Genomic DNA, 25,728 nt, shown 5'->3' with positions numbered 1-25,728 from the left:
CGTAATAAGTGGGGTATGCTGTCAACCTAATAAGCCAGGCGACTGCCTCCTACATTCCATCTGAGGGGTTACTTATATGTGAATAAACAAGGCTATGTTTTCTCACAAAGATTGGATTAGGCTCTGCTCAACTTCAAGATTGTCAGCATAATATGTCATGTCGACAGCTGCTCGTCTGCCCGAACTTGTGCTTATTTAAATGACTCCCTTGGAGCTTGAATCCCAACTTGGGGTCTTGGCCACGCAGACTTCGCCATGTAGAAACCTTGCGGTCATGTCCGTGGGAGCCTGGGAACGTATACGGCGGCGTCCAAGATCCCCAGTACAACGCTCTGTCCTATGCCTGGGGGAGATGGGTTCTGGACGACACGCAACGGCCCGAGGTACAGAGCCTGGGCGTCTCCGGAAGAGCATGGAGAATCCCTCGAGTCGATCCCGACCATTTCTAAGTCGACGCATCCCATCACGCAATTCGACAAGCGACTAGACTCTACGGTCGGAATAAGGTGTCGGGCATGACTGTGGCCCTGGCCGATGACGATACTCGCTCCGTGGGCTTCATATGGGTCGACGTTGTCTGCATCGACCGGAGGTTCAACACCGAGTCGATGCTCGAGATCGTCCGGCAGGCGACGATATTTCGGAAGGCATCAGCCGTGTATATCTGGCTCAACCACATGACTACCGCTGAGTTGAGCGAGCTGGCCTCATCAACAGAGAGTCTTGCAATAAAACTCGACGATACATTTTAGTTGCTGATCAAAGAAACCCGCCTATTGGAGTCCAAAGGTGACTCTTACGTTGTTCCTGAAAATTTCCAGCCGTCGATGCTCAAGCTTCTCGGGATCGATCACGGCCGGAAGGCTTTTTACTCGTTGGCTGTAGTGATTGGCGAATTCGAGGACCTTCGACTTTACCTCGAACGCCTGAGCAGGATGCGAACGACACGGCTCACCGCGTTCGACCGCGCATGCGACGAGACGCTGGACCTTCTCAACCGTACCGGTTTCACGGCTCTGTCCTTTCACAGCCCGATGGAGCTCTACCCGGCGGCCGTGTACCGCCAGCCATCCAACAAGCTGGACAGTATCTATGGCATCATGCAGGTGTTTGGGTTCCGCCTGGGTCAGTCGGACCCGAGCGCGCAGCCGGGATACAAGCCCACTCTGCCGGAGCTCGAGGACCAGCTCGGCATCGCCCTGATGGAGCTGTGTCCAACCCTCAGCCAGTGCTTCAGGCAGGTCGTCGTCCCGCGGGCCACGGGAAAGAACTGGCGAGTCGGCCCGCTGTCGGCCATGCCCGGGTATTCGCTGACGGCGGCCATGGATTGGGAGCCTGAGCTGTACCAGACGGAATGCGTGCTGTCCACCGAGTGTATCGGCGACGTTATATGGGGGCGTTTCCAAGGCAAGGTCTGTTCCTTCGCGACCCTTCGGACGGCCTGGCCACGGGCACCTATCCATGGAGAGGCGGTGACAGGAGATGATCCCGGCTCATATTCCTATATTTCCGTCATCGTAGACTACGCGCCTGATATGTTTCCCGGGTGGCCAAACGCGTCGGATTATGAATCTCGTCAAGGCGCTAGCCAGTACAGAGTTGCGGACCAGCTGGCGGACCAATTCAGCGAAGAAAAGCTCAAGGTTCTTCATCTAGGCTTCATCGACACGTCAGAGTTATCCGAATCGCATTATGGATTGGTCCTCTTGCAAGAAAACGAAGGCAATATGACATACTGGCGACGTCTGGGCATATGTACCTGGGATGCGCTGAAAAGGAAAAAGGAACGCGTGGAAGCTGTCGTGGACTTACTTGGGAAGATTGGACTGGGCGGGAGGCTTTCTGGGACGGGTAGTATCTACCATGGACTGGTGCCTAAGTACGATTGCAACACGATGCAACATGTCCAGAAGCACTGGGCCGATTTAACCGTCACAACGACTCATGGCAGAGTCTGTCAGGGCTGTTTGGATAGGATATATACGTTCGCGAAGAGCGCATAATATGCTTTAACATTCAATATAAGATACAGTAGGGATTTTGAGTTTTAAAAGCAATAAGAATAATACTAGATTATTAATCTGACTCATAAGATACTGGCGAGAATGAACGACGGTGCGCAGCTGGTCGGGGTCACAGATGACGAAATCGATGCACATGGGGGTGCCGAAGGCTAAAATGGAGGATGGGAGAATATAGACGGCTCAGACGACGCCTTGGAAGCTGCGACGGGCGAGGATGAAGTGGGAGAGTCTGGACTACAAGATGACGAGGATGGGTCTCACACACTCTACAAAGCCGCCCATTCATACAATCGAGATATCAGGCACGTTGTGGATAACCATGCTTCCTATTCGCACAACAACAGGTTAGATCCAAGTCCATTTGCAGGGATGAATGGAGAGTTTGCCACTGACGGTCCACTTATTGTCAGAATCGAGCCCGCTCAAGAATCTCTTCACTGCAAGGGCCAGGTTGCAGGGGAGAGTTTGAGGTGGATATTTATTGACTTTATGACCGGGGATGAGGCAAATAGCTTTGCTGCTCATTAAAACGTCCCTCATTCGCTCGAGCATGAAGCCATCATGGATCTAAACTGGCAAAAGGAGCGCACCGCTCGAGAGCTTGGGAATCGTCAAATATCACTGTTCAGCTATGCTACCTGCCTAACCTGTAACCCTAGAGAATTCAGAAAACACGTCCGTCACAACACCCTTTAACAATAATCGCACTGAAAGAAAGAACCATTTATAACCCAACCCTATGCAAACCACATCTTTAAACAAGGCTGGTCGAAGCATCGTTAATCTCAATGGATCGGTCATCGACCCGGACTTGTGGCTGCACTGCATCTTTGCTGAACCACCCACCAACAAGGACAATCAGAACGACGAAGAGCTGCGTTCCAAACATCAGGACGAGTCTTGTGGCGAAGCTTCCAGTGACCGGGTCCAGGCTTGAGATGCGGTTGAAAGCGTATGTCACACCGTAGCTGAGTCGGATCAGGTGAAGAACGGTGGCCGGTCCAGCAGCCATGATGAGCGCCTTAGCAGCTTTGTAGTTGACGTCTTGTCGTGCAGAGAAGACGCGCTTTCCGGTAGGCCAGAGCCAGAATAGAACGCCAATCATGACACCAAACATCAAAAGGTTTCCGATCTTGTTAAGCATCGCATTTTTGACGCCTTCGGATTCGTCTGGGTCGGCCTTCCCTGCGTACGCGGCCATGCCAATGCCGATGGTATTGACGAGGTGGGTAACACCGAGGATAATCTTGCGGCCCATGCGTCTCGAGTTGGAGGGGATGAGGCATAGTCTATCCTGTGTTAGATGCATGGACTCGGTGTTGGTAGTTATCATCAAAGAACGCTTACGCTTCATAAACCATGCCGATGAGGGTCAGTGACAAGCAAACGATGCTTCCGGCATTGGTCATCAAGGTGACGGTATTCTCTTCCTGGGTTTTGTTTCGTCGTATGATATGATAGGCGTCAGAGGCGAAGCGGAGGCCGAAATAAGACACAAAGATCGGCCAGCAGATAATGCCTGCCTTTCCATGTTTCCACGCGATGAACACAGCGAGGGGGAAGAGCGCGCCGAAGATTCCGAGAGAAGCGTACGAGAGGTTAACGCTTGCTTGCGACGGGAGGTTGGAAGCCATGGTTGATTGAAGCGCTGGCCCGAGAAGTAAAGGCTAGAAGTTGTTCCAAAATGGAGGAGTGGTTATCGAGTGTGGATGTAGAATGGAGATTGGAATATTGAAAGATAGGCGTGGGATCGCGGAGAACTTATGCAGGAGATTGACTTCGGTATGGCCTTGCAAGGTGCCATATGATCCGACAGCTAGCTCGGTACCACTACCGCGCGCGGGCTTAGGTTTCACACGATTCATGGAGACATGAGCTATTCATGGAGCTGATGTGTGGGTCCAAGCCCTGCAAGGAACTTCTGAGAGGCTGAAGGGATGCCACTGAGATGAAGCAGAGGTCTGGGGGGACATGATCATCAACACAGCCTGTGGCTCAGACGGCAAAGCAGAGACCAAGTGACCGTGGAGAGTCAATGCCGGGCCTGTTTCAATCCAGACCGGAATCACGGCACTTGTGACGCGACAGAAAAGAGAAAATATGGCTGCAAATCCCTCTAATTAGCTGTTTTTCCCGCCCAAGTCCCCAGACGGCTGTTACGTTGTAGGTTGGGCGCACAACACAGCCTAGTTCATTAAGGGGCGCACCTACAAAACCGAGACCGAGACCGAGTTGGGAAACACGATGAATGGGGCGGAGATGGCGCAGCCCCGTGCATACTAAACATGTACCGAACTAGGACCAACCTTATTTGGAAGATCTCAATTGATCATGATAATTACATCACTTGCAAATTGACGCTACGTTACAGGTAGAAAATGCAGTGTGTGTTGGCTGTGTCGCGAGTTTAGTATTGGACTTTGGGGTGGATCTGATGAAAGTCAACAAATGTTGCAATGACGCCAGCATAATGAACCTCAATAGTGGATGGCGACTTAAAAATTCACCGTGAGGTGCCCAAAGAGAAATGATGAAGAGCACCCATGACCTTTTCTTCCGATCATGCGGAAGCTGAACTGATGAGTTTCGAGTAGGAGATAAGGATCGTCACAGTTGCATGTTGAACTTTAATGTCTTGATTCGACCGGCAATTTAGTATGAATCATTTCTATGTATTATCGCTTCAGACCAATGAGGAAGGCAACGCTTTTATACTATCATAGTATTCGACCGAGGTTCTTATGAAATGCTGGCAGGTCGTTTGCCGTTAAAACTCTTTCTTGAACTTGGGGTTGTTCCTTATCCTCCCACCAAACGAATGCAATAGCCACGGAACAGGCGCCAACATAAGGGCAATCAACCCAAGGAGAGTATTTCCCCAGCCCAAGCCAATGGCGTTGTAAAGCTGCAGCCCGCATAGGGGGAGTAGTGCACCTAGTAGACTGCGCAACACGGCATTCGCGGCAGTTACTGAAGCCGCGTATACCGTGAAACTGTCCACTAGGTACGTCTGAGAGATCATGAAGATGCCAATCATGCCAAAGCCCATGATGCCAGTACCTATCATGGGAACAATCCAGTGCAGGTGCTTTTCGGCTGTCCAACCGTACATGATCAAGCCAAGAGGAAGACATAGTGCCGTTGGCACCGTCAGCTTCAAGTCGAGTCTTTGTTCCGGCTCCATAGGCTTGCCATTGGCTTTGGCTTCCTTCAAGATCTTGTCGGAGAGGTATCCAACGAATAATAAACCTAGAAGGTTACCAACACCGCCGCCGATGAAGGACAACCCGGCACCAATGGCGCTGAAGCCGTAATAATCCCTGTAAACGAAGGTGAATGTCGTAAAGAGAAGATAGAGTAAGCCGTATAGTGTGGCGATGTAGATGCACACCACCGTGACGATGGGCGAGAAGATAAACATGCGCGCCGGACGAGTGATGGCGATTAGGAAGACCTCCTTCGGCGTTCCTTCTTGTTTCATGACTGATTGATATCGTTCGTCTCCGGTCGATTTTCGCAACATTGCTGCTTTCCGCTCGAGAATGATGGGAGCGTAACTCTCGCGGAGTATGAAAAACGAGACGCCAACTGCAGCGCCAGCCTGTTCTGGTTGTCAGCCACGCATTGTTATCAAGGAGTTCTCTCGAAACTTACCACCATCGTCGTCACCCAAAATACCCAGCGCCAACCTTTGGCCTCCACGAGAAAACCAGCACAAACCGGTCCAATAACTGGGCCCAGCAGAGGTCCGATTGACCAGACAGCCATGGCCGCACCTCGTTGTTCGGCAGGCACCATGTCGGCGATGGATCCGCTGCCGCAAGTCACAACCGCGACTCCAACAAATCCAGATAGGAATCGAAAGGCCATGAGCATGGCAACGTTCTGGGAGAGAGCGCATCCGACAGAGAAGAGGATGAAGAGCGTGTTGCTAACGTGGTAGACTGGCAGTCGCCCGTAGAGTTCGCTCATGGGTGCCATCAAAAGGGGCCCGAATGCAAATCCGAGGACGAAGACTGAGACCATGAATGTCGCCACCATGTCGTCGGTGCTGTTGAAAGTGGCCATGATGTTGGGCACTCCAGGTGCCATCATGGAAGATGCCAGTGGTCTGCAAAGGTAAGTCATGTATTCGACTAGCTGGAAGCCGCAAATTGACTTACGTTAGGAACGTGATGAAAGACAGAATTCCAATGATGCTCCATTTTCGACGCGTCGTCCAATTCATGGGGTTCTCGGGATCTTGGTCGGCGGGCTCATTCCATCCCACTTTGAAGTTGGTAGTTTCGTCGGACGAGTGCGTCACTTCGGATGTGTGCGTCACCTCGGACGCTTGCGATTCGTCTGCCATGGCAAGCTCGTGCAGCTAGAAAAAGCGCAAGCTGAATAAGAATAAAAAATAAAAATTAGAAGGACGGTACCGCTTTTTTCACGCCGTCGTTGTGTATTTTGAAGGTCTTGAACTTCGAATTACCCCTCAAAAACGACGATAAAGGTCTAGAAGCCGGATCAAACGAGCGTTAAAGAACCTAAGATTCGGATTTAGCATCGTATATCATCATCGATTCAACACAGCCGGACTTTGTCATCACCCGAGTCCGCTTCAAATCACCCAATATCAAGTCACGCAGCCAATCATCGATGGGTGCGAGGAAGCGATATCGAAACCGAGACCGAGACCGAACTCCCCGCTTGCATTTTACCCACAAAAGGCTACCGAAATGGGATCGACATATCCCTGCTGATGAACGAACCCTGCGACTAGTCACGTCAAGACGGGGCTAAATGTTCTCTGGCCCGAAAAAGCAGGAGATTTGTCGCAATCACCAGTCTACTACGTAGTGCCTCAGCCCCATTGAAGATCCGATAACTATTTTAAAGTTAATTCTTTTCATAGACCCGAATCGAGCTTGAGCTTATGCTTAATGACGTCCGAGAACCATGCCTAGCTCACAAGCTCCCCACTGGCTACCGGTCTATCAAGTTATGTGGCACACTAGAGCGGCTGGAAGCGAGACCGAGTTGGCGGGTCGAGTGCACAGCCTTACGACCTCAACAAACGCCATGACCGACGTAAGGGACCGTGAACTTATTGTTTTGGATAAAATCCGCGAGACGTCGCCTACCCCTTGGCCAGACATCCTCAACAACAACAATCACCTTCCAAAGTCTAAACTATTTCCACTTCAGACTATCCCCTGACTTGTTCATTCCCCTGGTCGAGGCACTTCTTAAGCATTGGCCCTCGTCTCAGCCGAAATTTGCAACATCGCTGTCTACGAAAGAGTTACTCCAGCAACGCCACCATGAATGTCAACGTACTTCGACGTGTTTTCGTTTCTCGGTTCAAATTGCCAGTACACATTGTGGAGCTCATTGTGTCCCTGGTCGTTTTGATCCTTGGTGTTGTGCGCCTCGTCTTGCGCAACCGCAATGCCCCAAGGACCAGATCTGGCAGTATGGCTCTCGGAATGGTAGCTTTTCCAGCATTCCCATCACAAATACGAATCGATAAGCTAACCAATCATTGCAACCAGGCCGGCAAATCCATGGTCATTATTCTCTACCAAGTTTTAAGCCAACACACCCAGTACTTCCGGAAATGGATGAGTTTCAAGGCAAACCTGATCCTCAACTCCCTCGAGATTGTATTTTGGGGTGCTGTTGCATTCTTGACCCTCCAAGCAAACACACAATCTTGCCAGGGCGTTACTTGCGCCCTCGGATGGGTTATCGTGGTGTTGGCCATCATCATGTGGTTAGTGACCAGTCTCATCAACACAATGGACTTTTGCATCTGCTTCTGGATGGAAGTTCGTAGTGGACTTGAGATAGACAATGATGACTAACTTGTGCATCTTTTTAGCAAACTGTCTTTTTACGAAGCGGGCGTTTCTTATTTCGAGTACAAGGATTACAAGACTGGAACAAAGGAAGTGGTGGAGGGGCAATCGGCTTCTTCGTCTGGAGGTATGGAGATGGAAAATGGATCTACGATGAAAGCAGGCGGAGTGTAGGGTGTTCACTATAGGGACGGAATAAATCCTTGTTCTTAGACTTCTTTATCTAGAGTATTGATACCTCGTCATGATACTTCGCGTACCTCTCCCTCTACAACGATGATCTCCATTCACCTCAAACTGCTAAGGGTAAAGAGACTGTTGGCAAATAGTAGCCCTATGATAGAACTAATACCCCACCCTGGACATGGAGGTTGGCTGCAGAGAAGCCCATTAACATCGACCGATTGGTGTGAGAAGCCGTATAAACGATGGCTGGAGCGCGAACTCAGAGGATTTCGGACATCATCCTGAACGGTGTGATGGGGCCAACGGTCCTCCCGGAGATTTACTACAGTGGAGGCCAGCAGCTAGATTATTATTCCCCTATCTAAGGCGTTGAGTATGTTTGAGAAATAACGCGGCACCTTTTTTCCCCTCTTTACTTTACGTGACACCTTTTGTCGCTGTACACTCATTCTGCTGTAGCTGTTGCAGCAGCTCTTATCGATAATTTTTGCCCTCCCTTCTTAGAGACGTCCGAAAATCAGTAGATCAATTGCTCCCCGTATCCTTTACTCCCAGATGACGACTTTTCTGTTGCTTTTTTTTATCTTACATCCCTCTCCAGCTCCTACCCTATAGACGGGTGTGGTCTACACTAACGGCCCTCCCACTAATAAAGCAGCTTGCAGTTAGAGATCTCGCAGGACAATGAATTGAAAGAGAAGAAAACGCTACTATTAGATCGTAAGAAACCTACGGAATGGCCGGACTCGCGGCTTGGAAAGCGGGGCTGGGTCGGAGAAGAGAGTGGAGGAGATGCTCTTTAACCATGAGAAAGTCGCCACGGCAGTTTTCCTGCGAGAAGGAATACTGACGTAGCCAAAGAAAAGCAGTCGGACACCAGGAAACCCATGCCTGATAGCCCGACAGAAGTTCATTACAGTTCGGCTTCCTGTAAACCCGGCTCGACCATGAGGGCGCAGACATTTAAGACGGCGACTAATATAATCAATTTCTTCTACAAATTCTCTCCGACTAGTTCCTTTCAAAGCGAATTATGCTCCCTACGTCTCGTAGGAAATGGCGGTAGTATATTTTGGGTCGTAATGCATCGCCCAGTATCCATCCCAGATCAACTTGGTGATAGGACCAACCTCGCCCTTCGACTCACCATCAAGCTTCGTAATTGGCATGATCCCCCCTGCTGTAGTACACATGAAGATCTCATCAGCTTCGTACGCCAGGCTAGTAGGAACGTCGCCGAGATGGACCGGGATCCCAGCGTTCTTTGCAACGTCGAAAACAGATTGTCGGGTAACACCCTCCAGCACGCCCTTCTTAGCAGTATAGAGACTGCCATCTTTGACAAAAACGATGTTGTAGCCTGCACCCTCGGTGATATTTGCGTCCCCATCAGTCAGGAATGGGTACTGTGAGCCTCGATCCTGCGCCTCGAGGAGACCCCTGATTAAGTCGCCCCATTGGAGGCTCTTGATTGTTGGGTCAATCGCACCGGGCGGGACACGGCGAACAGTGCGGGTGACGATTGCCTCTCCGCCAAATGGCTGCATTTGATAAGGCATAACCCATACGTAGGGCATAACCAGGATATAGATGAAATGGTTCTCAGGCGTGCCGCTGGGCATAGGTTCTCGGACGAAGCGGAAGCCACGGGTGACGATAAGCTGAACATATGCGTCCCGAATGCCGCTCTTGGCGATTAAATCAAGGGTTACTTGTTCAATCTCGTTTCGTGTCATTGGCGGCTTGAGTCTCAGCTTGGCACAGCTTCTCTCAAGCCGGTCAAGATGGTCGTTGAAGCGGAAAAGCTTCCCGTCCCACACGGCGGGCACATCGTAGGTGAGGTCACTATGGAGGAAGCCTTGGTCGAGGATTGGGATCCGCGCCTCGTATAAGGGTGTGATTTGACCTTCAATAAGAGCAGCGCCGTGGGTAAGAGGGTTCTTGAGGCCGTCTTCGAGGAGCTTGGCCTGACGCTCCTCGAAGCCTTGGAAGATTTTGTCCATAGTCGCCATGATGTCAAAGATAGCAGTAGAAGAGATGTAGGAAATGTTATAGAGTAAAAGGATCTGTGGATGACTGAGGTCGAGCTGATAAGTCAGTTGCCATTTCGAATGAGAACCCGGGAATTATATAACGATCTTCGTTCAAACCCCATCAACCCCGTCTGGCGTGACGGAACCCGCGGCGACCCGTGAGGGTTATCTCGGCCTTTTCGGATGATAGAATCTTCCAATAGGGCCTTGAACAATTGATGACAGGGTTCGCTTCCGGTAATTCATGAACGCGGCTGCGTGATCACAAGAGGTTGAATCGTCCGCTTCTCGTGTAGTAAGCATCCACATCATTGCTTATCTATCCGCGGTAGACTCTTATCTATCCGCGCCCCAAGCGCTTGCGGCTGAACTCTCATCTTGCGGTGGAAGACACCACGTGAATCTTTTCCCTTTATCTCGTCGCTGCTACCCATCATTTCGAGTTGATATCAGTTAGAGCCAGTCTAAATTAGCTGGCCCATGACGGTGGGTTGGATTAAGCCGTTTGGAGAAACGCCAATGCAGCTATATAAGACTTGGTGCTGAGTCGCGGGTAGTCCTGGCTTGCCTGCTTCAATTGATTGAGCTATCCTGCAGCTTTGTTAAGTGGCTTTTGCGTTGCCACTTGCTGTGAACCCTTATTGAAGCCAGACACTGCCCTGTGACTCTCTGTCGAGACATAGAAAGCCCAAGCAAAATGGCGGCGATAGATGCAAACGACACCGAGAAGCCGTGCGAGGTCGCCGCACCCCGAAACCCAAGCGTCGTGGTGGTCGACACAGCTTCTGAAGTCGTTCTTGTCAAGCACCGACTAGGTTTCCTCAATCTGATTGCGGTGGGCTTCAACGTTTGCAACACTTGGGCTGGGGTTTCCTCTAGCATGCAGGTTGCCTTGCTGCAGGGCGGTCCTGCTGCGCTGTTGTACGGCTTGTTCGTCACAACTAGCTTGTATTTCAGCATCGCCTTGTCCATGGCAGAGCTCATCAGTGTCTATCCTACTGCCAGCGGCCAGTACCACTTCACATCCATTCTTGCTCCGGATCGAGTCAGCAAGGGCCTGTCGTACATATGTGGCTTCATAACAGTGATTAGCTGGGAGGTGATTGGAGCCACAGTTACCATGGTTCCTTCAGCACAGATATTTGCACTATGGCAGTTCTATCGTCCTTCTTTCCAGGCCAAGTCATGGCACAGCTTTGTCATCTACGAGGCTTTTGGCCTGTTTGTTGTGCTTTACAATAACCTGGTTCTCCCGTGGGCTCTTTGGACTCATAATTTGGGATGTAAGTTGCCCAAAAGCTTGGATAAATTCCAACCAGTGACTATTTTCTGACTCTTTTCAGTCACTCTCAACATAGCCATCTTTATCGTGGTTACCGTCCTCCTCATTGTTCGACCCTCTGACAAGGCACCAGACGCGTTCGTGTGGGACACTTTTATCAATTTCACCGGCTGGTCCGACGGCGTATGCTTCTTGACGAGTCTTATCACCAGTTCCTTTGGGTTCACCGGTCTTGACGCCTGCTTGCATTTGGCAGAAGACGTCAGCTCACCCAAGAAGGTAGTCCCAAGGACAATGATTCTGACAGTAGCGATTGGCTTCGCCACTACATTTCCATTCATTGTAGTGATGCTGTATGGTGTCGCCGACATTAATGCTATTTTGGCAATTCAAGGGTAAGCAGCCTGTTGCCCTTGGAAGTCAAAAATGAATTTCAGTGGAACCTAATACAATCTACAGATATCTCCCATTGGAGATATACCGAATGATATGGAGGTCAGATACCGCGGCTATAGCAATCACCATCTCCAGTATCGTTCTTACATTTTTCATCCTCAATTCCATCATGCAGACGTCTTCTCGCATGACTTGGGCGTTTGCTCGAGATAATGGCATCAGCTTTTCGCACTTTTTTGAGAAAATGCATCCCACTCTTGGGGTACCTCTCAATGCTGCGATCCTCAATTGGGTAATCCTATCTCTCTGCGGTGTTGTATACCTGGTTTCTAAAATCGGTGAGTCGTGGTAGAAACTATGCAAACATCTTAACACTGGTGTATTGACCCTTGGGCAGCATTCAACGCTCTACTTGGATCGATGATTGTGCTTCAGCTGTTATCATTTATCATACCTCTGGTGCTAATTTTATGGAGACGTCGAGATAACCGATTTTTGCCACGCAAACGAGCCTTTCGTCTCCCAAATATAGTCGGTTGGATTGTCAACGTATACGCCATTGCGGTTGGCGCGACATTGTCGGTCTTCTTCCTCCTGCCGCCTTTCTTGCCTGTCACTTCACAAAACATGAGTCAGTGAGGAACCCTTTGGCGACTTTTCTATGGCTGACATGTGACAGACTACACTTGTGCCATCCTTGGTATCGGCGTAGTACTTTGCTTGGCGAATTGGTTGATACACGCGAGGAAGCACTACCATGGGCCTCAGATTGTTTTCCACGAGTAGACGGATTTTTAGTTCCCTGAAGTTGACCCGACTCTTGGCCGTGCGCTGCTAGTGAGCATGTTTGTTGTGTAAGGAGGAGCTTCCAAATTGATGTTGATATCACAATGAATGTATGTAAAAGTTAGGAGCATACGTCAATCCCGAACAGCCGTTGTTTTTGGAATAAACATTATTGTTGATGAACCACACTCGCATCAAGTTGATTGTTTTATGCCTTGCCATGTCCATATCCTCCCATTATTGTTGCATAAGTATCTGGAGATGCAGACCCCGAGATAATGAAACCACTTGACTGAAGTTCGAAGCCGTCTGTTTGTATCTAGGATCAATGGAAGACTAATGAAGCTATCAAAGTCTTGCCTTCACATATATATGAGCGTTCAATAATTCCACAACTGCCTTCGCACAGCCATATGAGCACTGGTATCCAGCTCCTCCATGCCCATAGTTATGAATCACCCACATGTCTTCGATCATCTCCTTTTCAACCCTCGCACCCCCGTCTCTTGCAGGTCGAAGCCCAACCCCATGCCTGATGACGTCGAGGGATTCGATGGTCCTTCCTCCGGTCAACTCGGGATGCGCAGCAACGCAACGTTGCATGATACGAATCGCAAGGTCGGGATCGGGCTGCGAATCCCAGTTGTCGCGCTGGTAGCAGCCACCCAGAATTGTGCCTCCGCCGGCAGGACGACACATGACGTACATTGCCTCATCTGGCCCATCGTCGGTCCCTGACGTCGCTGTCATGCCGTTGGATTCGTTTCGAACCAGAACAATTTGGCCTCTCGCGGGGTGGAGGTTCAAATCGCATACGCCCTTCAGAGTACGCGAGCCTAGGCCGGTACAGTTGATAATGATGCCAGGTTTTTCACCACTGTGGTGACTGGTCGAAGCATCTTTTATGTGCCCTAGTTCAGCTCGTTTGAACACCACCCCCCATTTGAGGCATTCACCGACAAGCCAGGGCAGATAGATGGCGGTGTTGATGCAGACCGATGTCATGGCATGTCCGCTGTCTACGCCCTCCTCGAGTTCAGTCTTCGGGATTGGACGATATTGCAATTCTTTTAGCTGAGTCTTATACGCTTGGTGATATCTTTACCCACGTCGGGGAAGACTGTAGACCACCAAGGCTTGTCGGAAAGAAGCCCAGCAAACCACTTGGCCGTGATAGTATCTCTGTCTTTCTTCCGGTTCATGATTTTGAGATCTAATTACACGACTTTAGAAGAACTGGTCCATGTAGGATAAAACGTCGAATGAGAGTCTGGAGTGCATACCCTGAAATTGAACTCCAGCCTCGGGCCTGTTTCTAGCGAGGTTTTTAAGCGCCGGCCAAGTGTCCCTCTCCCAGCTTTGAGCAGGCGTTCCTGCAACTGATACACTATGCGAGTACCGTAAGGTATCAGGTTCATGGGAGAGATGTTTGTCCACCACTTACGGCATATAGTTTGCATGTGCTTTGCAATGACGGAAATGCTATAAGAAGAGTCTTCAGACAGAAGCAGCGCCGTCGTGAGGCCTGTGGAGAGATCAGTTTGATGAAAAAGGTAGTCAATAAAAAGTATCAGAGAAATATACCAGCGACGCCTGCACTATAACCTTGTCAGCAAAATGTACAAGATCACATTGTTCAAGGAGAAATGACGAACCCAACAATCACCACGTTTGTTACAGCCATGATATCAGAAGGAGTGCTTGTCGTGGGAGATATTTTTCCGGAATCACAAACGGTCAAGGTCATCAGATGTTGGGCATCAAAACTTTGAAATACCGACTGATTAATGAATACGGACTTCGGAGCCCTCGGAAACCGTCGGTTGAACAAATCCTCAGAGTCTTCCTCGGTGGAATGCCACCTGATGCTCCTGGGGTTTAATCCGCCTCATGCAGGCTAAGCTTATCTCGTTCTTGCACAGGCGTCCGAGTCCGCGCTGCCCGCTCTTATCTATCCGCATGTTCATTTGACAAACGGGAAAGCAATTCCCCTTGAGTAAGGGCATGTTTGGAGCCCGCGGTAACAGCGTTTCAAATTGACTCTGGAGGTCATGCTCTTGGAGATGCGAACATTATTGCGAGTCAGTTTTAGGAAGCCACAATACCGAGTACTGGGGTCTCATTTTTTCACTACAGCGAAATGACGAGACCCCCTTAGTAGCTAATCAAGGCTACAGTGTTTGTGCCGTAGGAAATCATGCAGGCAAAAAATGGTATATTGCTTTAAAAAATTGAAAAAGCCGCGTCATGCTGCGAGATCGTGAGATATAGGCCGTACGGCCCGTAAACTAAAGGGTCGGGGTTATCCCAGAGCCGTCTGAGTAGTTCAATAGTCCTGATGTTATGGTTCATGCGGTATCTTGACTCGCGTAGAGCCTTGGAAAGAGTTTCCTGCTGTTGTTTTTGGATGGTGCAAGACCCAGAAATGATAACGGGCCACAGGAGTGTAGCGGACCATTGAGAACAGTCCAGATCCAATCCAATGTCATGAATGACATCGAGGTGGCTCTGAAACTGGCAGACAATCTTTGGGTTCAGTATTGACGACCCCTCCATCGCTGCGATCAAGTATATTTCGATGCCTAACTGAAGGATCTTGCTAACCTTGCTTAGGCCCCCTTCACAGTAGTCACTTGACGATGAAGAACCTGGGTCCTGTTGGCGGAGCTTCCAGTCTTCGAGACAAAGCTGAAGTTTTTCATGGAGCTCAACACTAACAGATGTGGGTTCAAGAATCCCGGACTCTTGCTCCATCAGCCGCTGACTGAACAGCAGTGATGTCTGAGGTATGAGCGCAAAGAGATCATGGAGGCCGGCAAACATTGTTCCAAAAGTGCTGTAGACAGCGAGACTGCTAGGCGAGGTGATGAAAGAGTCGAGCGAGAACATGCGCTCCTGGAGAAGGCCGTACGGAGTGAGGCAGTTTGCAACGGTGAGGTACGCGTACAGCTCGAGGCCAAGCCCGAAATGAGTCGCTGAATCGAGACCTAAAGGTTCCGTAGACTGGCGGCTCTGTATTTCGACGATGATCTCTCGACTCGCGGAGAGATGGCAAAATATCGCGCCTTTGTTGCTGCCCGAAATAGCCTGAATCCATTGGAAGAGGCGAGTTAAGCAAAGGAGAACGTGGCGAGGGACAATAGTTCAAACACCAACCTCGAAGTGACACAGCATCACGAGAACCAGCAGCAACCTGGCCAACTTGTTCACACAGGTGGTCTTGAGTTCCGAGACCTCGACAAGGATTTGACGGACCAAGGTACTATAATGGTCCAGGGTTGCCTCCTGAATAGTCCCTGGGGATGCGTTTCTGAAGTTCATGTGTGCTCCGCTCACGGCCAAGACGCTGTGCATGACCATGTCGTCCACTGAGGCAATGGGGATAAATTCCCTAAGAAAGGCGTTTTCCCTAAGGGGCATCGGAAGCATAGTTGCAGTTGTCGTGACGTAATGCTGTAAGAGGAGGGGAGACGCTTGTGACAACGTACACGGCCGCCTCGAGTCCAAGAAGGATCCCAGTGATGCGTTCCAGATGCTAGCCCCGATAGACACGTCGGTTGGCCATGGTGGCGAATCACCTCTACCGGATAGCGGCCCCTCGTCTGGGCTGGCAATAGTACCGTCGGAGAGGCGCGGAGACGCTGCAGCTGTCTCGTTCTGATCTGCCTGCCAAGTGCAGTTGAGGTTGTTCCGCCTGCAGCCGAGGCATCTTGGCCTTTCCTCGCCGCACTTCTTCTTCCGATGGCGGCAGTTGAGACAGCCGTTTCTGGACCGCTTGAACTGTCTTGACCGTCCAATGTAGGGCCTTGTAGTGCCCCGGGTGATGGTCTGGTTGCCGCAATTAGCAGCCGGCTGGGACATTATGTTGGACCCGCATGAGGGAAGCAAGTCGATGGGATGTGAACAGATGGTCAGGCGAGAAGCGAGGCAATAGGAAAGCGGGGGAGTCGTCCAAGGATGGCAGCGGCAAGACGTTTTTTATCTAGCCGCGATCAAGCGCTTAGAGATTACAGGGATCAAGGGCCTCATGTGATGCCGTCGTCTTCCTCTGTCATGTGTGCTCCCTTTATATCGAGTGTGGGCGTCAAACCTTTGGTGGTGAAGCGCGACTCCGTAGCCGTCTCCGCGGACCCCGAAGCCGACGCGGAAGCCGCCTCATATTCAGCCCCCTGCATCTTTCCCCGCATTTCCAACCAAAAGTCCGGGGAATTATCCGCATGTGAAAGATCTAATTCAGGTGCGCGTTTCTGTTGCTCTTGGCGGTTTGTTTGTCAGCGTCGAACCGAACTGGTCAGGAGACACATATATAAGTGCTCCGTGCTGTTCCGAAGTTGGAGATGTAGACTCAGACGCCTACCTACGATTCACCATCGCTTAGTGCCATCGGATCCATTTTAAACTTGTATTTCCAGCGCATGAGCCACTGTTTAGTGCCTGCAGCAACTGACAAGCCAGCGAAACCACTTTAGATCGCTCTCGGTCTCACCCGATAGCATCTAGTCATGTCAGGTCAAGGAGAAAAGGGCTTCGGCTCGCATCACAAAAAGGTCATTATTATTGGAGGAGGATTTGGTGGCATTGCTATGGCGTGCCAATTGAAGAGAATGCTGGGCTGCACCGACTTCTATGTGCTGGAACGTCAATCCGGCATAGGAGGCACCTGGTGGATCAACACCTACCCAGGCATAGCCTGTGACATGTGAGACTTTCCCTTAGCCACTCGAGTCATATCATGAGGCACTGCTCACAATAGCATCAGTCCTTCGGCCTTTTATTCTCTCTCCTTCCTCCAGAAACCGGATTGGTCGACCTTTGCACCAGGAAAGGAGATTTGCAAGTATCTTGAGATGACAGTCGACCATTTCAAACTGAGGGACAAGATCCACCTGGATACCGAAGTAGTTTCATGCAAATGGAACACCAAAACCAGCCTGTGGGAGGTTACATCTCGCCAGCTGTTTCCAGGCCTCGGTGATCTCTCCGCCGCAGAACGAAAACACATTCTAGAAACAAAAGGCCCTTCATCAGTCTATTTGAGCCAGACGACATGGACATGCACGGTTCTTGTGAGTGCTGTCGGGGGTCTTGTTGAGCCCGCTCCATGGCCCGCCGATGTTCCTGGCAAGGACACGTTTCAAGGGAAAATCATCCACTCGGCAAGATGGGACTCCGAGGCTGACTTCCGCGGCAAGAAGGTCGTCGTCGTGGGGACTGGATGCAGCGCTGCTCAGCTGGTTCCGCGACTGCTCTCGAGCGAATACGGTGCCAGTCACGTCACGCAGCTAATGAGAGAGCCTCCTTGGGTGCTACCCCGTGTTACGCCTCCTTTGGGTAATAACTTCTACGAAAGATGGAGTCCACTGCTCTGCTCGTACGTGCCCGGCTACATGCGAGCTTTCAGAGCCCTAGTGACCCTGGTCACTGAGCTTGACTTTCAGATCTTTGGTGCGAGTCGTTTCAGCAAGTAGAAGAGGTACAATCTTGAACAGCGCCTTCTTCAACACATGAAAGCAACGGTTCCGAGTAAAGTAAGCGGTTCAGCCCCTATCCCAGAGCCTCGCTGATCAGAGTCTACTAGTACCATGAAATGTTGACGCCGCATTACTCCATTGGTTGCAAGCGGCGTATTTATGACACTGAATGGTTCCCTTGTCTACATGACCCGCGGATTGAGCTTACAACTCTAGCCATGGAAAGTGTTGATAAGAATGGCGTAACTCTGCGTCCGGGTCCAAAAACCCATCTGAAAGAGAAGAATCTTGAGCCTCGCACCGTTCCCGCGGACATTATCGTGCTTGCAAACGGTTTTGCCGTCAACCGATGGTTTCATCCTCTTGAGGTTGTGGGAAGCAAGGGGACGACCTTGCAAGAGGAGTTTGACGAACGGGGAGGTCCACAACTGTATCGTGGCACAGCTCTTAACGGGTTCCCTAACATGTTTATTCTCTTCGGGCCCAACAGCTTTACGGGACACAGCAGCGTCGTGCTTGGCCTCGAAAACCAAGTAGGCCATGCCATCAGGCTGATGCGCCCTGTTCTTGCTGGAGAAGCCGAGACAGTGGAGGTGAAAAGGTCCGCGACCGTCAAGTACAATGCCGAGGTCCAGTCGGCCTTGAAGAAGACAGTATGGAACAGCGGTGGCTGCTCCAACTGGTATGTGGGATCAGAAGGACGCAATTCCATATCATACCCGTAAGTAAAATTGGCAGGCGGCTATGTGCATATCTCTGACTGAATTATTCTCTAGGTACTCTATGGCCTACCAGACCATTCGTTTCATGTTTCCTACGTGGTCTGACTGGGAATTTAGTTGGACTCGAAAACGCCAAAGAGTGGGATGGCCGACCTTCATTTGTGCTTGTTTGGTTTTGGCGCTGGCCGTAACGGCTAGAGGTGCCTATAACACATACACGATCCACACACATGTTTAAGGTCATCAAATGGTCACATAAGCTATCCAACGTTACTATTCGCGGCAAGTATGCATACCCATTATGGCTGGTCTTCTGACTACCTCTTTTTTGTCTTGAGTATTTGAAAGCTTTAGCATAAGGCCCAAGCCTTTGCAACCACGTTTCACTGGGCTCTTGCAGGAAACGTAGAATGTACTCTGTGACCACTTTGGACCTCCGTCAGGCGGTATACGCACACTTGCATAATTTCCAGTTATCCGGATACCCAATTGGCTGCTGCCAGTCTATCAGGCTATGGCGCGAGAAGAAAGTGAGCACTTTGAGACTATGATGTTGCTCGGATGAAGATTGGAGGGAGAGGAAACAGCGGAGTTATTAGTTGAGGCTATTTCGGACACATAAACTCATATTTTGAGAAGTGACGGTGGGCTCCGTAAAGAACGAAAGAATTTAGAGACTTCTTTCTATTTCTGCCTGCAGCCAACCCGGTACAACAGGGGGGCTCGTCCACCCATCCAAGAAAGCCTCCTTCGGCCCAGTGGGTTTGGCGTATACACCCGTTACATAACGACCAACCTCGCCTTTCTTCAATGAGTGCTGTAGAGTTGGGATGGTGGTTCTACTCTCAATGAGAAGTTTGTGTATGTCTTGGCATGGTTCAAACCAAGCCACTCAATTTCTAGTTTTATCTCTTGATGTTATGTTGGATGAAATTGGGTCACCTTGACATACAACGGGAATTTAGATGACGTCAATTTCCTTGACTGGGTATAGAATCTCGATGAAACCATTTCAACTACCCTACACTGAATTATAGTCCCAATTCCACGATTTGCACATCCCCCAAGTAACCTTACTTTCCACACTTGCCGCTTTGTGACTGTCAATATGTTCGGTATCGCAAGGATTGTAAAACGTATCACATTAAGATCAGCAACTTTGCGATTATGTCTAAATAGTTTAATTGTGGCGGGATAATCTGATGCTTCATCATTTAGAGGTGGGGAACCGAAAACAAGACCGAAACCGAAACCAGGACCGAGACCGAGACCGGCACCGAAGACTTCATTGCCTATCGAATTGACTGATAATAATAGAACCCAGAAGCATTACGATTCAGAAGGTGGCTGGCGACTGGGCTGCAGCAGCATAGCCAGCCTCGAACATCATTTATACAACGCCTTGAGCACTGAAATACATTGTTTGTGATCTTCGTCCAACAACAATGGGAGGTCAAGCCGGTCTGAAATGCCTCCAATGGATGCTCAGAGGTGTGCAGCTCTGCGCAGCCGCTCTCATCCTCGCTGTTTACACCTATTTTCTCGCAACCCTCGCTGCTTATCGCTTCCACATCAGCACGAAGATTCGGGCCGTGGAGGGCATATCCGGTAGCGCGATGCTCTACTGCCTCCTTGGTCTGCTTCTCATTTGTTGCATCGGTGGCAATCCTATGGCGTCATTCATCGCGGTGATATTGGATGTGGCCTTCATGGCTTGCTTTATTTATCTCGCCGTTGCCAACAAACATGGCGCTGGGAGTTGCAGGGGCGAGGTCAACACACCCTACGGGATCGGATTGGCAAAGTCAAAGGTCAAGGGAAAGAAGGGGGGGTCCTTAGTATTGCCATCTTATCGAGTTGCGTGTCAACTACAGAAGGCTTGTCTAGCTGCAGCTATTATCATGATGTAAGTATGGCACCTCAGGATAGTTTCGTTAACTGCTTGACTCCCTCACATTCTCAAATTTACCGTTAGCTGACGACCCGCGCAGAATACTCCTTCTCATCTCAATGATCATCAACTTTGCCCTCGCGCGCAGCCACTACGAGAAAAGTCGCACCGAAAACAAAGGCTATGGCTATGGGGAAGGAAACGGATTCTTGGGCCGTACGAATCCGGACGGCCAATCGGAAATGGTGCCCGATGATCTACCTCCGCATACTCAACTTGACGAGATGAGGGATAGTTTCAGTCCTAGCATTTCTAGCCATACGAGGATGAATGGCTATGGGATATCTGATGATTACGAACTACATCCTCGGGTTCCTAATCCCCCATACCCAGTATGAGTTTAACATTTTTGAGAAGCTAAATAGACTTGAAAGTAAATCGAGTTTAATTATAACGGGTTTTGAATCCTATTAATAGCCCTAGTAATTTCTCAGATCACCCTCGGTAAACCTTGCACGAATTCTGCTAGCTACGAACTAATTTACAATTCATTACTCCCAACGTGAATCTCCGGCAGTTAAATGATCCTGAAATCGAAGAACATGCACCTGCCCATCCTCGGCTCCAATTGCAACAGTCGATCCCATGAATGCGACTTCCTCTCCAGGATAGATTTTCGGGTGCTCCTCAGGGCGATACTCTGGTGGTAAATAGAGTAGCCTTTGGTTGTCTTTCATGACCCAGACACGGTCCCGGCTTAGTGTGTAGCCTCGGAAGAAAACACTCCCTCGAGCCTCGAGCCAAGGTCCGGCACTCATAGTCTGGTAGCGAGCATACCTATCCCTTGTAGAGTGGCTGTCACTCACAGAGCCACCAATAGTAGTGTTATTGGCCACGACAGTCAACTCGGACAAGTCCACAACGCCGCCGTCGACCCAGAGCTGGGTGTTGTCCGCATCGAAGCGACATGTTTTAGTTTTGTGGGGGATGCCGACGCGCAGTGGAGACGCTGTGGTGTGTTCTAGGTGCCAGATCCAGACCGTGTCGCTCACGGCAAGAGCGAGTACCCTATCGTCGGGTGACATAGCGAGGAACTCCGACCTGGAAAACTTCTCACGCGTCCAATCTAGTCGACAACGTGGCTCGGGGGCTCCCAGCGGCCAAATATAGATGGCGGTATCGGTAGCCACAATCAATGACTTGGAGTCTGTGGAGAAGGCGATGGATGTAAGTATGAATTCGAACTCTCCCTTGAGGATCTCCTTCTCAAAGTCCAAAGTATGGAGGCGATGAAGCTGAGACACGGCCCAAACCTCGATGTGCGCGCGACGCGGCTTAAATGAGTAGCCAGCTATTGCCAGAGTGTTGCCGTCAGGCGAAAAAGCCACCTTTTGGGCGAACTGGGGGATTGTATCTATAACGCACTGCGCTGCAAAATCCCAAAGGCACACTCCCTCCTCACCAAGCGTCAGGGCGAGTCGCCGGCCATCCGGAGAGAAACTTGGGGTCCCAGAAAGGCCCGAAAACTGCTCGACAGATAAGGCACCATCGGCCGTAGCCCACACATAAACATGGCCGTCCCACGTGTGACACACTAGACGGCGGGCGTCGGGGGAGAAGACGAGGTCTCGGAGGTATGGCATAGGAAATGTGTGAGCGCATATGACATTTCCGCCTTGCACGTTCCAGATCTTGATGACATCCTTTGACGACGTCGCGAACAATGGGGCATTGGCGGTATTTGGCGAGAAAGTAATCTCGAAAACTGGATTGCGGCGTGTTTTAGGAATATCATCAACGACGGTGGGGGAAGTTCGCCTCGTCAGGTCCCATATTTTGATTGTTGAGCCCCCGGCCCATGCCACGAGATGACTACTGGTGGAGAGGGTGTAACAGACCCCATCTCGCCGTAACAGCCTGAATTTCTTCAGTTCCGATTGATTCTTCTTGATGAACACTTTCTGACCACAAGATGTTCCTGTATCATCGCAGACTTGGATCTTCCCATCGTAGGTCCAAGATAAGAAGCTTAGGCCGGTGCCGAGCCACGTCATTGTGCCGATTTGAGGGTGGCAAGGAAAAGTGCGAATCAAGGAGCCATCTCTGACTGTCCGGATGACGATAGTATCGTCGTCACAACGCACGGCTATCTGGTCGTTCCCGAAGAAGGCAACATAACCTGCGGCGACTTCGACTGTCCAGACTGGCTTGTCGCTACCGACTCGCCACATGGCGACCCGGTCCTTCGTCAACCGCGCCGCCAGGTGGAGGCTGTCGGGCGAGAATCCCAACATCAACACATCGGCAATGACTTGTATGGACTCTGCCGTGGCAAACCGAAGGATTGTGGTAGTGCTATCATGCAGGGTGAGGGCCACGAATTGGCATTCTCGCGAGAAGACGGCATGGAGTACGTCGGCATTGTGGACGAAACTGCCAACACAGCGCCCTGAATCAACCTCCAGATGTTGGACCCTGCCACTCGATAAAACGACGACCAACTTGTGTCCTTCTGGAGAAAACCCCACCTGGACCATGAAGTCATCTACACGAAAGGACTGGATGCGGTGGCTCGCCAGTACATCCCAGATCTCGACGGTACTTCTGGATATGCCGCTTTCCATAGTGCCTTCTGGGGATCCGGTAGCAAGCCACCGGCCATCAGGGGAAAATGCCATACACATAGAATGATAATTGAATGGGAGTTCCTGGATCAGTTGCGACCATGTCGCCCCGACCATCCGAGGATATAACGTCGGATTGTCTGGCCCCTCCTTGTAGTGGCGCTTGATTTTGCTATCTGTTGGCCAAAACACAAGCGCAGACACATAAACCTGCAAAGGGGCCGTCTCAATGGCGACTTTATTATAGAGAATGAAACGGCGAGCCTCTTCCACTAGCTTGCTGACTTCGTGAGACTCCGGTTTTAGCTATCACCGTATTATTTCTGGTGGTTCAGTCATATTGGAGATGATTACGTACCCTGTAAAACTTGTCCAGCTGTTGCAAGGCTATCGTCCCCTTACGCATGCTCTCCAATAAGCCCATTGCCTCAAGCCAGTGCAGAAGATCACTGCAGAGGAAAGAGCGGATGGCCTCGTCGTCTGATACCTTCCAAACTCTGTTCTCTTGGAGCCAGCCCGCATGGTCATGCCAATGAAGACAGCTGTACCGGATATGTGACAGAGGGTCCGGTTCTGGGCGCTTGATCTCATTGATAGTCACGCCAGGGGAGGAAAGCTTGTATATGTTCTGCTTGAGCTCCTTGACGTTGTTCAAGGCCTGCCCAAAGACAAGGCGGTGATAGTCCAGAATTCCTCCCTGGGTTCCTCCCGGAAACACCTTGTCCAGGGCCATATTCGACAAATACTCTCGGGCTGACTGATGGATAAAGCTCAACACACCACTCCCACCGTCGCCCTGCACGGCTAAGGAGGAGCCGCAGTTGGCCACGACCTCCCGGAGCTCGGTATCGTTTAACTTCCGGAGTGCTGGCACGAGGCCACGCAGCTCGTCCAGTGTCAGTGGGCGAGCCACAACGCAGACCAGTGGGAGGATCTCGCGACACCGGGGACCATCGGGTGACGCAAAGGCACCATCTAGCATGCGCTCGTATAACCCGTTGAGCCCCTCTGGCATCGCACCTAGCGTTTCCTTAACATGCCGAGGTTTGACGCCCGGCCTGTTGAGCGCGAGGCATACGAGAGCCACCCACAGAAACGTGTCGCTGGCCTTGGAGGACAAGGTGGTATACACGTCGTTCCGAAGGTCCTTGTCGTATCCATTTGTTTTGGCCAACGCTTCGACTTTGTGCTCGACAAAAGCCTGGACGGCGGCAGAGACGATGTCCTTGCTCAGGTCCATGTATGAGGGCGTCATATCGGGCGCTGTACTCGCCAATACGCTGCTGTAATTGGAGACGGTACGACTGGAGACAATCCACTGTGCCGGATAGCTACTGGAGAGCCGGCCAATTGCCTTGATGAGGATGCTGATGCTGTCGTTATCGCACTCATCGATGGCGTCGACGACAATGATGGCGCGGCCCATGCTAGGCTCATCCAAAACCTTGGCGAGCATCTTCTCCAGGGCCACACACACCATAGCATCGTCATCCTCAAACAACTTTCTGCTCTGGTTCTCGTATTCTTCGCGGAGGCGGCGTGCGATGCCCCAGCTCTGCTGGCAGATGAGCCAGAGCAATCCCCGGAGCACCGATTTAGCCGTCCTTGCCTTATGTCGATCAGACCGGCAGAAAAAGTAGGTGATCACCCTGAACTCCTTTTCTTGGAGGAAAAGATCGATGACGCCGCACAAGAACATGGTCTTGCCCCTTCCCGGGTCGGCCGTGATCCATATGAGACGACCGTCAGCATCGGCTTGCACCTTTTTAAAGTTGCTTTGCTCAAGCACCAAGTCATGAGCTTCTTTGACTAGGCCGCCCTTGAGGTCTACAATTGCAGATTTTTCCAGCCTGGGGTCGATATCGTACAAGTCATTCAGAAACTCCTTGTCCTTGTCTTCTTCGTGGCGATTGCTTTGCTCGAGTCCGAGGTCCTGTACCGCCGTTGTAAGAGCCTGCAAGTCTGTCCGGACGTCCTTGAGACATTTGTCGATACTGCGAAATCTGGCGCTCATATCCTCATCTCGGAACTGGCCGACGGTTTTCCTCACATGCTCCGCCGCCTTCTCTATTGACGTGATCTGCGCCTTCCAGTCGTCTAGCTTGACCAGGTCTCGCATGACAACGGCAGTCTCAGAGCGGCTGTAAAGGCAAACGCTCTGCATCTGATAGAGTAGCAGCTTCTTGTAAAGTTTTACTACGCTCCTCGCAAGACTTTTCTGCAGCACCGTGAGAGACTCGTCGACCTTTTCTGGGTCAAGTACCAATACCGAGAGGTTCCAATACCACTCGGCACGCTCTAGGATGTACTTGATGCCCTCGCGATTGGCCCCAGGCTCGGATAAGGGTGAAACCAAAACCTGAAAGGCAATTAGCGGCCGAGAAGCGTCTTATGTGGATAGGATAGGGTAGCATACATCGAGCAGCGTTGTAATACCAACCCAGGCCGTGGAAGCGGCGGGCTCGCTCTT

General features: G+C 50.8%; 11 protein-coding genes across 11 annotated transcripts; 5 read left to right on the top strand and 6 right to left on the bottom strand.

Annotated features, from left to right (window-relative positions):
- Positions 1-96: 96 nt before the first annotated feature.
- Positions 97-2,177, top strand: BGZ61DRAFT_521339 (uncharacterized protein; the record flags this gene model as incomplete). The annotated part of the gene is made up of 3 exons (XM_046252487.1): positions 97-620; positions 753-1,952; positions 2,094-2,177. The coding sequence occupies exons 1-3, from the start codon at positions 516-518 to the stop codon at positions 2,175-2,177; spliced, it is 1,389 nt and encodes a 462-aa protein (XP_046099309.1). The 5' UTR covers positions 97-515.
- Positions 2,178-2,778: 601 nt separating this feature from the next.
- Positions 2,779-3,658, bottom strand: BGZ61DRAFT_362141 (uncharacterized protein; the record flags this gene model as incomplete). Its single annotated transcript, XM_046241336.1, has 2 exons — positions 2,779-3,313; positions 3,372-3,658. The coding sequence occupies 2 exons, from the start codon at positions 3,656-3,658 to the stop codon at positions 2,779-2,781; spliced, it is 822 nt and encodes a 273-aa protein (XP_046099308.1).
- A 211-nt stretch (positions 3,659-3,869) lies between these two features.
- On the bottom strand, positions 3,870-6,375 carry BGZ61DRAFT_508906 (major facilitator superfamily domain-containing protein; the record flags this gene model as incomplete). Its single annotated transcript, XM_046251978.1, has 5 exons — positions 3,870-3,912; positions 4,232-4,319; positions 4,836-5,625; positions 5,679-6,135; positions 6,188-6,375. 5 exons carry the CDS (start codon positions 6,373-6,375, stop codon positions 3,870-3,872), a joined length of 1,566 nt encoding a protein of 521 aa, XP_046099307.1.
- A 1,192-nt stretch (positions 6,376-7,567) lies between these two features.
- BGZ61DRAFT_317574 (uncharacterized protein) lies at positions 7,568-7,945 on the top strand (the record flags this gene model as incomplete). The annotated part of the gene is made up of 2 exons (XM_046238891.1): positions 7,568-7,782; positions 7,891-7,945. Coding segments are annotated over 2 exons (270 nt in total), but the record flags the coding sequence as incomplete, so codon positions are not given.
- Positions 7,946-9,093: 1,148 nt separating this feature from the next.
- Positions 9,094-10,065, bottom strand: BGZ61DRAFT_362462 (aminotransferase; the record flags this gene model as incomplete). The annotated part of the gene is made up of 1 exon (XM_046241364.1): positions 9,094-10,065. The coding sequence occupies one exon, from the start codon at positions 10,063-10,065 to the stop codon at positions 9,094-9,096; it is 972 nt and encodes a 323-aa protein (XP_046099305.1).
- Positions 10,066-10,783: 718 nt separating this feature from the next.
- BGZ61DRAFT_497500 (amino acid/polyamine transporter I) lies at positions 10,784-12,550 on the top strand (the record flags this gene model as incomplete). Its single annotated transcript, XM_046251169.1, has 6 exons — positions 10,784-10,855; positions 10,892-11,369; positions 11,430-11,763; positions 11,828-12,102; positions 12,162-12,395; positions 12,444-12,550. The coding sequence occupies 6 exons, from the start codon at positions 10,784-10,786 to the stop codon at positions 12,548-12,550; spliced, it is 1,500 nt and encodes a 499-aa protein (XP_046099304.1).
- A 348-nt stretch (positions 12,551-12,898) lies between these two features.
- BGZ61DRAFT_497499 (D-aspartate oxidase) lies at positions 12,899-14,297 on the bottom strand (the record flags this gene model as incomplete). Its single annotated transcript, XM_046251168.1, has 5 exons — positions 12,899-13,617; positions 13,656-13,763; positions 13,834-13,929; positions 13,995-14,075; positions 14,282-14,297. The coding sequence occupies 5 exons, from the start codon at positions 14,295-14,297 to the stop codon at positions 12,899-12,901; spliced, it is 1,020 nt and encodes a 339-aa protein (XP_046099303.1).
- A 541-nt stretch (positions 14,298-14,838) lies between these two features.
- BGZ61DRAFT_497498 (fungal-specific transcription factor domain-containing protein) lies at positions 14,839-16,411 on the bottom strand (the record flags this gene model as incomplete). The annotated part of the gene is made up of 4 exons (XM_046251167.1): positions 14,839-14,867; positions 14,905-15,637; positions 15,707-16,023; positions 16,129-16,411. 4 exons carry the CDS (start codon positions 16,409-16,411, stop codon positions 14,839-14,841), a joined length of 1,362 nt encoding a protein of 453 aa, XP_046099302.1.
- Positions 16,412-17,052: 641 nt separating this feature from the next.
- Positions 17,053-18,746, top strand: BGZ61DRAFT_497497 (uncharacterized protein; the record flags this gene model as incomplete). Its single annotated transcript, XM_046251166.1, has 4 exons — positions 17,053-17,249; positions 17,310-17,995; positions 18,062-18,078; positions 18,129-18,746. 4 exons carry the CDS (start codon positions 17,053-17,055, stop codon positions 18,744-18,746), a joined length of 1,518 nt encoding a protein of 505 aa, XP_046099301.1.
- Positions 18,747-20,188: 1,442 nt separating this feature from the next.
- Positions 20,189-21,032, top strand: BGZ61DRAFT_482651 (uncharacterized protein; the record flags this gene model as incomplete). The annotated part of the gene is made up of 2 exons (XM_046249414.1): positions 20,189-20,649; positions 20,735-21,032. The coding sequence occupies 2 exons, from the start codon at positions 20,189-20,191 to the stop codon at positions 21,030-21,032; spliced, it is 759 nt and encodes a 252-aa protein (XP_046099300.1).
- Positions 21,033-21,072: 40 nt separating this feature from the next.
- BGZ61DRAFT_459149 (uncharacterized protein) lies at positions 21,073-25,611 on the bottom strand. Its single transcript, XM_046246860.1, has 2 exons — positions 23,617-25,611; positions 21,073-23,564 (listed from the first exon to the last, which is right to left on the bottom strand). The coding sequence occupies exons 1-2, from the start codon at positions 25,420-25,422 to the stop codon at positions 21,186-21,188; spliced, it is 4,185 nt and encodes a 1,394-aa protein (XP_046099299.1). The 5' UTR covers positions 25,423-25,611; the 3' UTR covers positions 21,073-21,185.
- Between the last annotated feature and the right edge of the window lie 117 nt (positions 25,612-25,728).

This window comes from Ilyonectria robusta (assembly GCF_021365365.1).
Source record: "Ilyonectria robusta strain PMI_751 chromosome Unknown BGZ61scaffold_22, whole genome shotgun sequence".
NCBI lineage: Eukaryota > Fungi > Ascomycota > Sordariomycetes > Hypocreales > Nectriaceae > Ilyonectria > Ilyonectria robusta.
Note: the sequence above shows the minus strand (reverse complement) of the source record. Positions and strands in the feature narration are given on the sequence as shown.